A 13,384-nucleotide genomic window follows, 5' to 3' on the forward strand; every position below is an offset into this window, starting at 1 on the left:
AATCTTTCCTTGTGCTTTAGTTTAATTTGGAGATACAGGATGGAAACAGGTCCTTTGGCCCACTGAGTCCATCACCTGTTCACACAAGTTCTATATTATCCCATTCACGCATCCACTCCCTGCACACTTGGGCTTTTACAAGGCTAGTTAACCTAGAAACATAGATAGAAACATGGACAATAGGTGCAGGAGGAGGCCATCTGGCCCTTCGAGCCAGCACCGCCATTCATTGTGACCATGGCTGATCATCTTTTTGTTTGATTGTGTGCGTTATTGCTTATTTTTATTGCTCTTGTTGTTGGACTGTGGGTAATCTTTCATTTCACTGCACATTTATCTGTGTGTGACAAATAAACTTGACTTGGCTTGACTTGACTTGACTGCCTTCTCCCCATATCCCTTGATTCCGTTAGCCCCCAGACCTCTATCTAACTCTCTTTTAAATTCATCCAGTGAGTTGGCCTCCACTGCCCTCTGTGGCAGAGAATTCCACACATTCACAACTCTCTGGGTGAAAAAGTTTCTTCTCACCTCAGTTTTAAATGGCCGCCCCTTTATTCTTAGACTGTGTGGCCCCTGGTTCTGGACTCCCCCAACATTGGGAACATTTTTCCTGCATCTAGCTTGTCCAGTCCTTGTATAATTTTACACGTCTCTATAAGATCCCCTCTCATCCTTCTAAACTCCAGTGAACCTAGAAACCCAAATGTCAATAGACAATAGACAATAGGTGCAGGAGTAGGCCATTCAGCCCTTCGAGCCAGCACCGCCATTCAATGCGATCATGGCTGATCACTCTCAATCAGTACCCCGTTCCTGCCTTCTCCCCATACCCCCTCACTCCGCTATCCTTAAGAGCTCTATCCAGCTCTCTCTTGAAAGCATCCAACGAACTGGCCTCCACTGCCTTCTGAGGCAGAGAATTCCACACCTTCACCACTCTCTGACTGAAAAAGTTCTTCCTCATCTCCGTTCTAAATGGCCTACCCCTTATTCTTAAACTGTGGCCCCTTGTTCTGGACTCCCCCAACATTGGGAACATGTTTCCTGCCTCTAATGTGCCCAATCCCCTAATTATCTTATATGTTTCAATAAGATCCCCCCTCATCCTTCTAAATTCCAGTGTATACAAGCCTAATTGCTCCAGCCTTTCAACATGTCTTTTGGATGTGGGAGAAAACTGGAGCATCCAGAGGAAACCCATGTGCAAAAGGTGCAAACTCCACACAGACAGCACCCAAGGTCAGGATAGAACCCAGGTTTCTGGCGCTGTGAGGTAGCAGCCCTCCGAGTTGGGCCACTGTATTGCCATCATGGATGCTAGGGCGAGAATTACCATTTGACCATAATCTTAGCTCATAGTTAAAACGGGAATTGCAGTAATTAAAGTTGACAAAATATTTTTAAGGGTAAAGAAACTAGCTCACGGCTTCTCGCCTCCCCCTCCCAAGCTCCACCTCCAACCTGCCACCCAAAGAGGCCTGTTTGCCATCTGTCTGCAATGCAGGAACAGATTTTGGACGCACGGTTTGTGTCACGCCTGGGGGGCTGGTGCCCGTGAATGTAGCGGCTGCTTTGCTCAACGTTTTTCAAAATATCTCTGATGCTACTTTGAAGGTGACGGCCCATGTATACGTGATGCTCTTTGTTCTGTGTCCTTTTAACTGGTCAGGACTCTGCTGCAGAGATTGGGAGGGATCTTCACTCCACCGCAACTGCATGGAACTGCGACGAGCCCAGGAAAGAATTTGTGCAAGACTGTCTTGAATTCGGTTGGTTGAAACAATGTCTTGATCTTGTATGGTGTTTCCTGCCCTCATCAGTCGGGGCATTGAGCTTAAGGAAGTCACGTTGCAGCTTTATAGCACTTTGGTGAGGCTGCATTTGGAGTATTGTGTGCGGTTCTGGTCACCCCTTTACAGGAAGGATGTGGAGGCTTTGGAGAGGATCCAAGAGGTTTGACAAAATGCTCCCAGGATTTGAGGTTATTCCCTAAAGGGAGAAACTGGACAAACATGGAATATTTTCTCTGGAGCTTCGCAGGCTGAGGGGAGATCTGATCTATGTTGACACTTTCAAGAACTACTAGACCAAGTGGACCTGTTGGATCCAAACCTCTCCTGCATTGGTGCAGCACCCCTTCCTCCCCTCCCCCCTACCCTTCACCCCTCCCCCATCCCCTTCACCCCTCCCTCCCCTCTCCCTCTCCCTCTCCCCCCCACCCCCTCCCCATCCCCTTCACCCCTTATCTGTCCTGTACCGTTTTGACCGTATGGTACACACATAAACACATAAACATATAAACACAAACAAACCGAGAGTTTTAATAATATATATATATATATATATATAGATAGATAGATAACACTTGGTGCTAGAAAATTCAAGTGATCAGGAAAAAAATCCCGTGTGAGAATCGAATAGCCTTCTCTTTCTCGTTCTCTTCGTTCCCCCAACCCCGCTATTATGTAACACAACCCCAGCTCGTCAGTGCCGAAAGAACATTTTCCGCTTTAAATGACACTTAACAGAGTACTTTCCAGTGTTTGGACTGGCCTTCGTCTGGAGAAAGTGTTGAGCAAGTGCTCTGGTTTTACACCAGTCTCCAAGACTTTTATCATATCAATGTTTGCCAAGCATATTTATATAAAATAAACATGGCTTCTTTGGTGGTTTGCAATACGATTCGGGACTTGTAGCTGTGCAGAAAGTTTGGGAAGGGGTCCTGTTTGTTTAAGAATAAAAGGAATGTATGCTTAAACAGACAAAACCTCAGGAATCTGGTTAAGATAAATTCCTCCGATGGCCTCTCAGACGAACATGCAAACGTACTTAACTTGTTCACTCTCTCTTGCCTGGGTAACAGTGTGAGCACGTCCTGTTACTGTGAACACTGCGCTATTGAAGTCTCGATGCTAGACAAGCACAAGCTTCCTTCCTCCAGCGTTGAGCACACATGGCACAATCAAGTCTATTGACCCGTTCCTGAAACGTTTAAAAACCAGACACAGCCAGTTTTTCTTCAAGTCGCGCAACAAAGAAATGCTGGCTGAAACCTGCAGCTGAAAATAAACCCATTGACTCAAAACACGTCTCAAACCCATTAACTCAAAACAGAGCAGCCCCCAGATTCCTGAATTTCCTGGAAATCCTTGGAAGATTTGTCAACATCACCAAATGCGCGATCTTTTCCAGATGACGTGTATCATCCATTGATCACTTGACGTTTTGACATTTGAGTTGTATTATTCTTATCTGGCATGGAGTTGGGAGGTTGGGCAGAAGTGCCAACATTTCCGGCATTTTTTTAAACAATAAAATGTTAGGATCTCAATTCCTTGGCAAATGAAGCAGTACAACACTGTACAACAGTGCACAACGCTGAAACAGGCACTGCGGCCCTCTATGCTGACATAGAACACCTATCTACACCAGAGATAGACACAAAAAGCTGGAGTAACTCGGCTGGACAGGCAGCATCTCGAGAAAAGGAATGGCTGATGTTCCGGGTCAGGAAGGAAATATTAACTTTGGAGGAGGCACTGAAGAAGGATCTCAACCCGAAACATCACCCATTCCTTCTCTCCAGAGATGCTGCCTGTCCCGCTGAGTTACTCCAGCTTTTTGTGTCTATCTTCGGTTTAAACCAGCATCTGCAGTTCCTTCCTACACCTATCTACACCATTCCCATCTACCTGCACTTAGTCTTAGACAAAACATTCCCTGCTTGCCTGCTATAAGACAGAGTCAACGTTTAGGCATGAGGTAGTAAGTGTCCACTACCATTCATTGAGTCATACAGCACAGAAACAAGTCCTTCAGCTCAACTAATCTATCTGCCAAAATCCCCCATCTAAGATAGTCCCATTTGCCTGTGGTTTGGTCCATATCTCTCAGAACCTTTCCTAATCATGTATCTGTCTAAATATATTTTCAATGTTTTGTTGTATCTGGTTAAGCTACATTCTCTGCAAGGTCATTCCATATATCATCCACCCTATGTGGAAAAAGTTGCCCCTCAGGTGGCTATTCAATCTCTCCCCTCACCTTAAACATATAATTCTAGTTCTTGATTCCGTATCTTGGGAAAAGGATTGTGTGCATTCACCCTCTCTATACCTCTCATGATTTTATACACCTCCAAGATCAGCCCTCAGCTTCCGGCACTTCAAGGAATAAAGACCTAGCATGCCCAACCTCTCCCCTTAGCTCAGGCCCTCAAGTCCTGGCAACATCTGCACTCTGCACTCTTTCCATCTTCATGGCATCTTTCTTATAGCAGGGTGACTAAAACTCCACACGATACTCCCATGTGCTGCCTTGCCGATGTTTTGTGCAACTGTAAACATGTCTCAATTTATCTACTCATGTCCTTGACCGATGAAGGTCAATGTACCAAAAGCCTCCTTCACCACCCTACCTACCTGTGACATAATTTTCAGGGAACTCTGTACTTGTCCTCCTGTGCTACAACACTCTCCTAGGCCCTCCAATTAACTGTGACCCTACCCTGGTTTGACTTCCCAAAATACGACATTTCACGCTTATCTGAATTAAACTCCATTTGCCTTTTCTCGGCCCACTTACCCACCTGATCAAGATCCTGCTGTAATTCTAGATAACCATATTGACATAGAGACCACCTGAGTTAGCATCATCGCCAAACTTGCTAACCGTGCCAGCGATGCCTAAATCGTTGATTAGATGACACTGCAATAGGCTCAGGACCAATCTCTGAGGAACACCGCAAGTCTCATGCCTCCAATATGCTACAAAGAACCATCTTCCAAGCCATGAGAGAAAACTACCATCCAGAACCTCATCAAAGGTCTTGCAGACGTCCATATAGTCTACAGCCTCGCCCTTGTCAAGTTTATTTGTTACTACTTCAAAAAACTCAATCAAATCCGTGAGACACGATCTCCCACGAACAAAACCATGCTGATTATCCCTCATCGAAAAGCCCGTCTTTCCAAATGCATGATGTGTAGCTTATTCCCCAGAATCCTCTGCAGTAACTTTCCTACTGCAGATGACAGGCTCATCTTCATCATCATCATCAACCAGGTTCCCAGGTTTTTCTTTGCATCCCTTCAGTGTTAGCTCCTAGTCATCCGACACCTTGCCTATTTCTAACAATGCTTCATATATCTCACCCTGGGCTCCTGTAATTTCTTCCCAAGCTACCCACGGTGTCCTTGGCTATATCTTACCAAGCAAGGGAGATTTAAGTACTTTCATACATCTTATGCCTCTTCGCCTGCAAGAGGCACTGTCCTCAAGGCATCCCCGTTAACTTTCCCAGGCTCTCTAGTCTTCATGTCTTTGCGGTAAAAGCAGAGGAGATATATCCCTAGAGAACCTGCAGCTCCACTTGGACGAACACTTTGGTTTTTTGAGGGACCCTATTTTCTCTCTGTAGTATATTTTATTCCCTGAGTGGGTCCTTGTGCCACAGACTTGACCTCTGCTGCTTTCCACTGAACAGTCGTATAACCCCACCCCACCAGGAATCTGCCTGTCATCATAAGGCCCCACACAGGAGCAGAAGTGGGCCGTTTGATTCATCGAGTATACTTCACCATCCGAATATGGCTGATCTATTTTATTTCCCTCTCGGCCCCTGTCTCCTGCCTTCTTCCCGTAAGCCTTTGACGCCCTTGCTGATCGTTATCGTGTGAATGTTAACATATTTGATTGCAGGTCTGAAAGAATTCTTCTGACTTCCTATCTGTGTCCAATGTTTGCAGTATGTGGAGAAACTACTGAAGGAGCAGCAAAGTCTGGTGGTGTATCTGGAAGACCCAGCTCCATCTTGTGGACGCCCCTCGTGCACGGGATTGCAGTGGCTAGCAGGAGTGTTCAGTGCTTTTCACCACCATTCAATACCAAATGCCGTACTGATACCCGTAGGGGTGTCTTATGACCGTGTTGTGGAGAACAGCAGCTTTCAGCAGATGGTAAGAGCGATGCTTTGCTTTCTAGGAAAACAAATTGTTTTTCAGTTTTGCAGTGTAAAACTAATTATCAAAAGGAAATGGGTTGCATTCAAACGTGCGTTCTTAGTATTTTCTCACTGAAGTCCCAACGTTAAGTTTATTATTGTCACGTGCTGTTTTTTATGCTATCCAGTCAGATCAGATCATCTATATGCTAAAACGCTCGTTTGTTTGTTTGTTTGTTCCTGAACTACAGCCAAAACGGTACACGATAGCGCGACAGTGTTAGGCCCACCTTACTCACCGTCGTCCCTTTGGTGCTAATGGAAGAAGTTTCATTGAAACCGGTGTTATATTTTTAAAGTTATTCACATTTTAAAGTTTAAATCTATCTCGTGGGGAGGGGGGAGGGAGGGGGGAGGAGGAGGGAGGATAAGGGGGATGGAGTTGGGGGGAGGGGAAGGGGGACTGGGAAGGGGGGGGGGGAGGAGAGGGTGCTGCACCAATGCAGGAGAGGTTTGGGCCCAACGGGTCCACTTGGTCCAGTATTATACATAGTTTAGTTTATTGTCACGTGCACTGAGGTACAGTGAAAAGCTTTATTTTTCATGCTGTCCAATTAGATTAGATAATATTATACACAGTTTAATTTAGTTTATTGTCACGTGCACTGAGGTACAGTGAAAAGCTTTATTTTTCATGCTGTCCAATTAGATTAGATAATATTATACACAGTTTAATTTAGTTTATTGTCACGTGCACTGAGGTACAGTGAAAAGCCTTTTTTGTTGCGTGCTATCCAGTCAGCGGATACGGCAATCAAGCCGAACTCAAGCACAATTGGTGGAGAGAAGGGGAAGATACAGAGTGCAGAATATAGTTCCCAGCAAAGTAGTGCACCAGTTCCACAGACAGTCCAATGTGTGGGAAGGAACTGCAGATGCTGCTTTAAACTGAAGATGGACACACAATGCTGGAGTAACTCAGTGGGACAGGCAGCATCATTGGAGAGAAGGAATGGGTTACGCTTCAGGTCGAGACCCTTCTTCAGACTGATCACGTTTTAGGATGAGACCCTTCTTCAGGCCAATTGCAATTACATTGCGGACAGTCCAATATCTGCAATGGGGTTGAGGTGAATCGGACGGTATCCTAGCTTATGGAAGGACTGTTCAGAAGCCCGATAACAGGAGAAGAAGCTATTCCTGAGTCTGGCGGTACGTCCTTTCAAGCTTCCATCTTCTGCTCGACAGGAGCGGGTGCAAGGCACGACTGGGGTTGGGCAATCCTTTGAATATGTTTAGGAAGGAACTACAGATGCTGGTTTACACCGAAGATAGACACAAAATGCCGGAGTAACTCGGCGGGACTGGCAGCATCTGTCGGCACGATGGCGCAGCGGTAGAGTTACTGCCTTACAGCGAATGCAGCACCGGGGACTCAGGTTCGATCTTGACTACGGGCACCATCTGTACGGAGTTTGTACGTTCTCCCCTTGACCTGCGTGGGTTTTCTCCGAGATCTTCGGTTTCCTCCCACACTCCAAAGACGTACAGGTTTGTAGGTTAATTGACTGGATAAATGTAAAAAAATTGTCCCTAGTGGGTATAGGGTAGTGTTAATGTGCGGGGATCGCTGGATGGCGCGGACTCGGTGGGCCGAAGGGCCTGTTTCCGCGCTGTATCTCTAAATCTAAAAAAAAATCTAAATCTCTGGATAGAAGGAATAGGAGATGTTTTCGGTCAAAACCAGGGTCTTGACCTGAAACGTCACCCATTCCTTCTATCCAGAGATGCTGCCTGTCCCGCCGAGTTACTCCAGCATTTAGTGTCTATTTCTGAATATGATGGCTGCTTTTCCAAGGCAGCTTGAGAACAGATGAAGTCAATGGTGGGGAGTCTGTGTCTGTGTGACGGACTGGGCTACATCCACATCTCTGCAGTTCCCAAACTAAGATGTTGCAGAGAAATTAGTAAAGCCACAAAGAATTAGTATTTTGGTCGTACTTGTGCTTGAACCTCAAAGCACTTCATGAATAGACCTATCTTTTAGTTTAGTGTAGAGATACAGCGTGGAAACAGGCCGTTTCGACCCACTGGGTCCGCGCTGACCAGCGATCCCCGCACATTAACACTATCCTATAGGATGTACCCACTGGGGACAATTTTTTTACATTTACCAAGCCAATTAACGTACAAAGCTGTACGTCTTTGGAGTATGGGAGGAAACCGAAGATCTCGGAGAAAATCCACACAGGTCACGGGGAGAACGTACAAACTCCATACGGACAGCACCCGTAGTCGGGATCGGGCCCGGGTCTCCAACGCTGCATTCGCTGTAAGGCAGCAACTCTACCGCTGCACCACCGTGCCGCCCTATCTTTGAGAACATCCATGTTTCTCAGTTCATCTTGCACAATCCCGCAAAAATAAAGCATTTGTTGAGAGAGGAAAATTAACAAGGAGACTTTCTTACTTCACACAGTCATTCAGGACATTTTCTATCCAACTGAGCAGCAGATGGGACCAGAGTTTGACGTGTAACCCTGTGAGTCAATTTACAGTGCCTGTCCTCAGCATTGTGCTCTGGTGTTTGTTGATATCACATGCGCAAGTCCTGCAGTCTACACTTGAGCCACCAGCTGGACCAATCCCACAGTGTGATCTGGCCCAGAACTCTTTTGAATAACTTGGCCCTTGCTTATCCAATCGCTCTCACAGTGGCGCAGCAGTAGAGTTGCTGCCTTGCAGCACCAGAGACCTGGGTTTGATCCCGATTATGAGTGCTGTCTGTTATGAGTTTGTGCACGAGAACATCAGCCAAAACATTGTGACATGATGAGCCAAAACATTATGACCACCTGCCTAATATGCTGTTGGTCCTCCGTGTGCAGCCCCATATGCAGCAGGGTGCGATGCACTGTGTATTGTGACACATTCCTCCCGTGACCACCATTAAAATGTTCTGTGACTTGTGCCACAGTCGACCTTCTGTCGGTTCGGACCAGACGGGATAGCCTTCGTTGCCCTCGCGCATCGATGAGCCTTGGGCGCCCAACACCCTGCCTGTCGCCGGTTTGTGGTTTGTCCCTCCTCGGACCACTGTCGGTTAATTGGCTTCTGTAAATTGTCCGTAGAGTGTAGGATAGAATGAATGTATGGGTGATTGATGGTTGGCATGGACTCGGTGGGCCGAAGGGCCTGTTTCCATGCTGTGTACCGAAACTCAACTCAACTGGGGGGAGCATAGGATGCAAAAATATTTGCCATAAATATCCTCTGGGCCAAAGATAGGAATATTTGGATTATTTTTTCCACGTGATCACATCAGTATCTCCTGACATTTGGAAAGTTTATTTGGCACGAGGAGCTTGTGTGATCTTTGCTCAGATACCAGTAACAGATGGTTTTTTTAATTGATTTTTGAAGTCCAGATTGACTTGAAAAATAGCCAAGAGTCAGGGGTGCAGGAAGGCCTCTGGTACCCTGTGTAGCATTTCCCCAGCGAAAGCCAATGCTTCTAAATTCACCAGCATCTCCAGCACTCACCCCTGTTGTTACTTACAAAAAACACACAGCGGAAACTTGTACCACGTATGCATCATTTATTTATATGCCGGACACAAGAGCCTTTTGGTAACATTGACATTTTGCCTGCACAGGTCCTCTTGATCAGCCAATCATCCCTGTCTCGCCTGCACGCCTGCAATTGGTGCAAAACGCTGCAGCGAGACTCGTGACGGGTACCCGTAAAAGGGACCACATCACCCCGATTCTGGCCTCTCTCCACTGGCTCCCAGTACAGTACAGAATCAACTTCAAGCTCCTCCTATTCACATACAAAGCCCTAAACGGGCTTGCCCCCCCATATCAAAAATCTTCTAACCCACCACTCTATCTCCAGGTCCCTCAGGTCGGCCGACTTGGGGCTACTGACTATCCCGCGGTCTAGGCTTAAGCTCAGGGGTGACCGCGCTTTTGCGGTTGCAGCTCCTAGACTGTGGAACAGCATCCCTCTCCCCATCAGAACCGCCCCCTTCATCGACTCCTTTAAGTCCAGGCTCAAAACCTATTTCTACTCCCTGGTGTTTGAGGCCCTCTGAGGGGGTGCTGTGAACTGTTTATGTATGTGCTGTTATGTGTTGTGTGCCATTGTGTGTTCGTTCTTAGTACCTGAAATGATGTACAGCACTTTGGTCATCGTGGGTTGTTTTTAAATGTGCTATTCAAATAAAATTGACTTGACTTGACTCTTAGATTCCTTTGCCTTGCGATGCTTGGACACCATCAGGCTTTTCTGCTTTTCAGTCAGTATTCCAAGCTAGCAAAGCCAGACCCATTACTGCACTTCCCACAGGCGTCTTCGTTCTGACATCGGAACGTAGACCATCATCCTCAGCCTCGAGAGATAGCCACCACCACGACTGCACTTGGAGAAGCAAGGAACCGCAGATACAGGCTAACAAAATAAGACCCAAAGTGCTGGAGTAACTCAGCGGGTCAGGCAGCATCTTAATAGACAGTAGACAATAGACAATAGGTGCAGGAGGAGGCCATTCGGCCCTTCGAGCCAGCACCACCATTCAATGTGATCATGGCTGATCATTCTCAATCAGTACCCCGTTCCTGCCTTCTCCCCATACCCCCTGACTCCGCTATCCTTAAGAGCTCTATCTAGCTCTCTCTTGAATGCATTCAGAGAATTGGCCTCCACTGCCTTCTGAGGCAGAGAATTCCACTGAGGCAGAGAGTTCCACATCTCTGGAATGTTGGCCTTCATAACAAGAGGAGTTGAGTATAAGAGCAAAGAGGTCCTTCTGCAGTTGTACAAGGCCCTAGTGAGACCGCACCTGGAGTAATGTGTGCAGTTTTGGTCACCAAATTTGAGGAAGGATATTCTTGCTATTGAGGGCGTGCAGCGTAGGTTTACTAGGTTAATTCCCGGAATGGCGGGACTATCATATGTTGAAAGACTGGAGCGACTAGGCTTGTATACACTGGAATTTAGAAGGATGAGAGGGGATCGTATCGATACATATAAGATTATTAAGAGGTTGGACACGTTAGAGGCAGGAAACATGTTCCCAATGTTGGGGGAGCCCAGAATATGGGGCCACAGTTTAAGAATAAGGGGTAGGCCATTTAGAACTGAAATGAGGAAAAACTTTTTCAGTCAGAGAGTTGTGAATCTGTAGAATTCTCTGCCTCAGAAGGCAGTGGAGGCCATTTCTCTGAATGCTTTCAAGAGAGAGCTAGATAGAGCTCTTAAGGATAGCGGAGTCAGGGGGTATGGGGTGAAGGCCGGACGGGGTACTGATTGAGAATGATCAGCCATGATCACATTGAATGGCGGTGGTTGCTCGAAGGGCCGAATGGCCTCCTCCTGCACCTATTGTCTATTAACATGGATAGGTGACGATTCACAGAGTGCTGGAGTAACTCAGCGGGTCAGGCAGCATCTCTGGAGAACATGGATAGGTGACTTTTTGAGTCGGGGCCCTTCCTCAGACCCAAAACATCAACTATCGCACTGAAGAAGGGGCCTGACCCAAAACATCAATTATCCATGTCCTCCAGAGATGCTGCCAGACCCGCTGAGTTACTCCAGCACTTTCTGTCTTTTCTCCTTTAAAGAACTCGCTTGGTGGTTTTAGGAAGTTGTGCAAGGAAGCACATCGCAGGTAGTAAAATAACTACCTGGTCTATTTCGGTGAAAGTTGTTCACACTCTCTCAGTGACTGGTGTTACATTCGACAGTGGCTTTACCAAGGGAATTTGGAGTTGGCATCTTTGTGAGAGGATGGGGGAAGATTCTGAAGTCAATGAGGACCTGTGATCTTCTCACATTCAGAATCTCAACCCATTCTGACTTGCAGTGGTTGCAGAAATTGTAAATGGGCACCATGTTATAGGAAAGATATTGTCAAGCTTGAAAGGGTTCAGAGAAGATTTACGAGGATGTTGCCAGGACTAGAGGGTGTGAGCCATAGGGAGAGGTTGAGTAGACTAGGTCTCTATTCCATGGAGCGTAGGAGGATGAGGGGTGATTTTATAGAGGTGTACAAAATCATGAGAGGAATAGATCGGGTAGATGCACAGAGTCTTTTATCCAGAGTAGGGAAATCGAGGACCAGAGGACATAAGTTCAAGGTGAAGGGGAAAAGATTTAATAGGAATCCGAGGGGTAACTTTTTCACACAGAGGGTGGTGGGTGTATGGAACGAGCTGCCAGAGGAGGTAGTTGAGGCTGGGACTATCCCATCGTTTAAGAAACTGTTGGACAGGTACATGGATAGGACAGGTTTGGAGGGTTATGGACCAAGCGCAGGCAAGTGGGACTAGGGTAGCTGGGACATTGTGGGCGAGTTGGTTCCTCACTGTATCACTCTATGACTCTACGACTCTATGTTGTACTGTGCAGGGAACCGGAGAGACGACCATTTTTGGAGCAATTTGGTGGATACTCCGATTTCTACACAAGCGATACGGCTGCGTTCGGGTGGATTTCGGGCAACCATTTTCTTTGAAGGTAGGGTCTATGTTTGTTGATGTCCAAACGTGTGCAGTGAATTGAAAACAGATCCCAAATGTTACTCTTTCTTGGCTTCCAAGTTGATTTTGCTAATCATTTTGAAAAATGGGCAGATTTCAGTCTGATGTTCATTATTTCATCAGTGACTGGTTGGCAGTGAAAGGGGATCTCAGATACTGCTAATTAATATGTTTCAGCAAAAAGTATAGAATTGCTGATGGACTCAAAATGCTGGAGCAACTCTGGAGCAAAGGAATAGGCGATGTTTTGGGTCGAGACCCTTCTTCAGACTGAGAGTCAGGGGAGAGGGAAACTAGAGGTATGAAAAGGTACAGAACAAATCAGAGCTGGCACCGGTGACTCTGGAAAGGAGGAGCCCACAATGGTCCGTTGTTGGCTCTATAAGAGGTGATAATGAGGGGATATGTACAGTGAAACTAGCAAGACGACTAGGGTGCGGGAGAGACCGTGGAGAGAGAGAGAGAGAGAGGGGAGTCAAGGGTTGCTTGAAATGAGAGAAATCAAGATTCAAGGCGGCACGGTGGTGTAGCCTTACAGCGAATGCAGCGCCGGAGACTCAGGTTCGATCCTGACTACGGGCGCCGTCTGTACGGAGTTTGTACGTTCTCCCCGTGACCTGCGTGGGTTTTCTCCGAGATCTTCGTTTTCCTCCCACACTCCAAAGATGTGTAGGTTAATTGGTTAACTTACACAATTAACCAATGTGTAGGTTAATTGGCTGGGCAAATGTAAAAAATTGTCCCTGGTGGGTGTGGGATAGTGTTAATGTGCGGGGATCGCTGGGCGGCACGGACCCAGTCGGCCGAAGGGCCCGTTTCTGCGCAGTATCTCTAAATCTAAAAAAGAAGGGTCCAGACCTAAAATGTCACCTATCCATGATGCTGCCTGACCTG

The 13,384-nt window shown here is 46.7% G+C and overlaps 1 protein-coding gene across 1 annotated transcript in view; it reads left to right on the forward strand.

Annotated features, from left to right (window-relative positions):
• gpat2 (glycerol-3-phosphate acyltransferase 2, mitochondrial) overlaps positions 1-13,384 on the forward strand; it is a 69,512-nt gene that overhangs the window by 21,384 nt on the left and 34,744 nt on the right. Inside the window, exons 8-10 of the mRNA XM_078429033.1 lie at positions 1,673-1,772; positions 5,751-5,960; positions 12,360-12,467. Coding sequence (XP_078285159.1) covers positions 1,673-1,772; positions 5,751-5,960; positions 12,360-12,467 — 418 coding nt within the window. The remainder of the gene's footprint in view (positions 1-1,672; positions 1,773-5,750; positions 5,961-12,359; positions 12,468-13,384) is intronic.

The sequence above is a fragment of the Rhinoraja longicauda genome, chromosome 36, assembly GCF_053455715.1.
Source record: "Rhinoraja longicauda isolate Sanriku21f chromosome 36, sRhiLon1.1, whole genome shotgun sequence".
Classification (NCBI taxonomy): domain Eukaryota; kingdom Metazoa; phylum Chordata; class Chondrichthyes; order Rajiformes; family Arhynchobatidae; genus Rhinoraja; species Rhinoraja longicauda.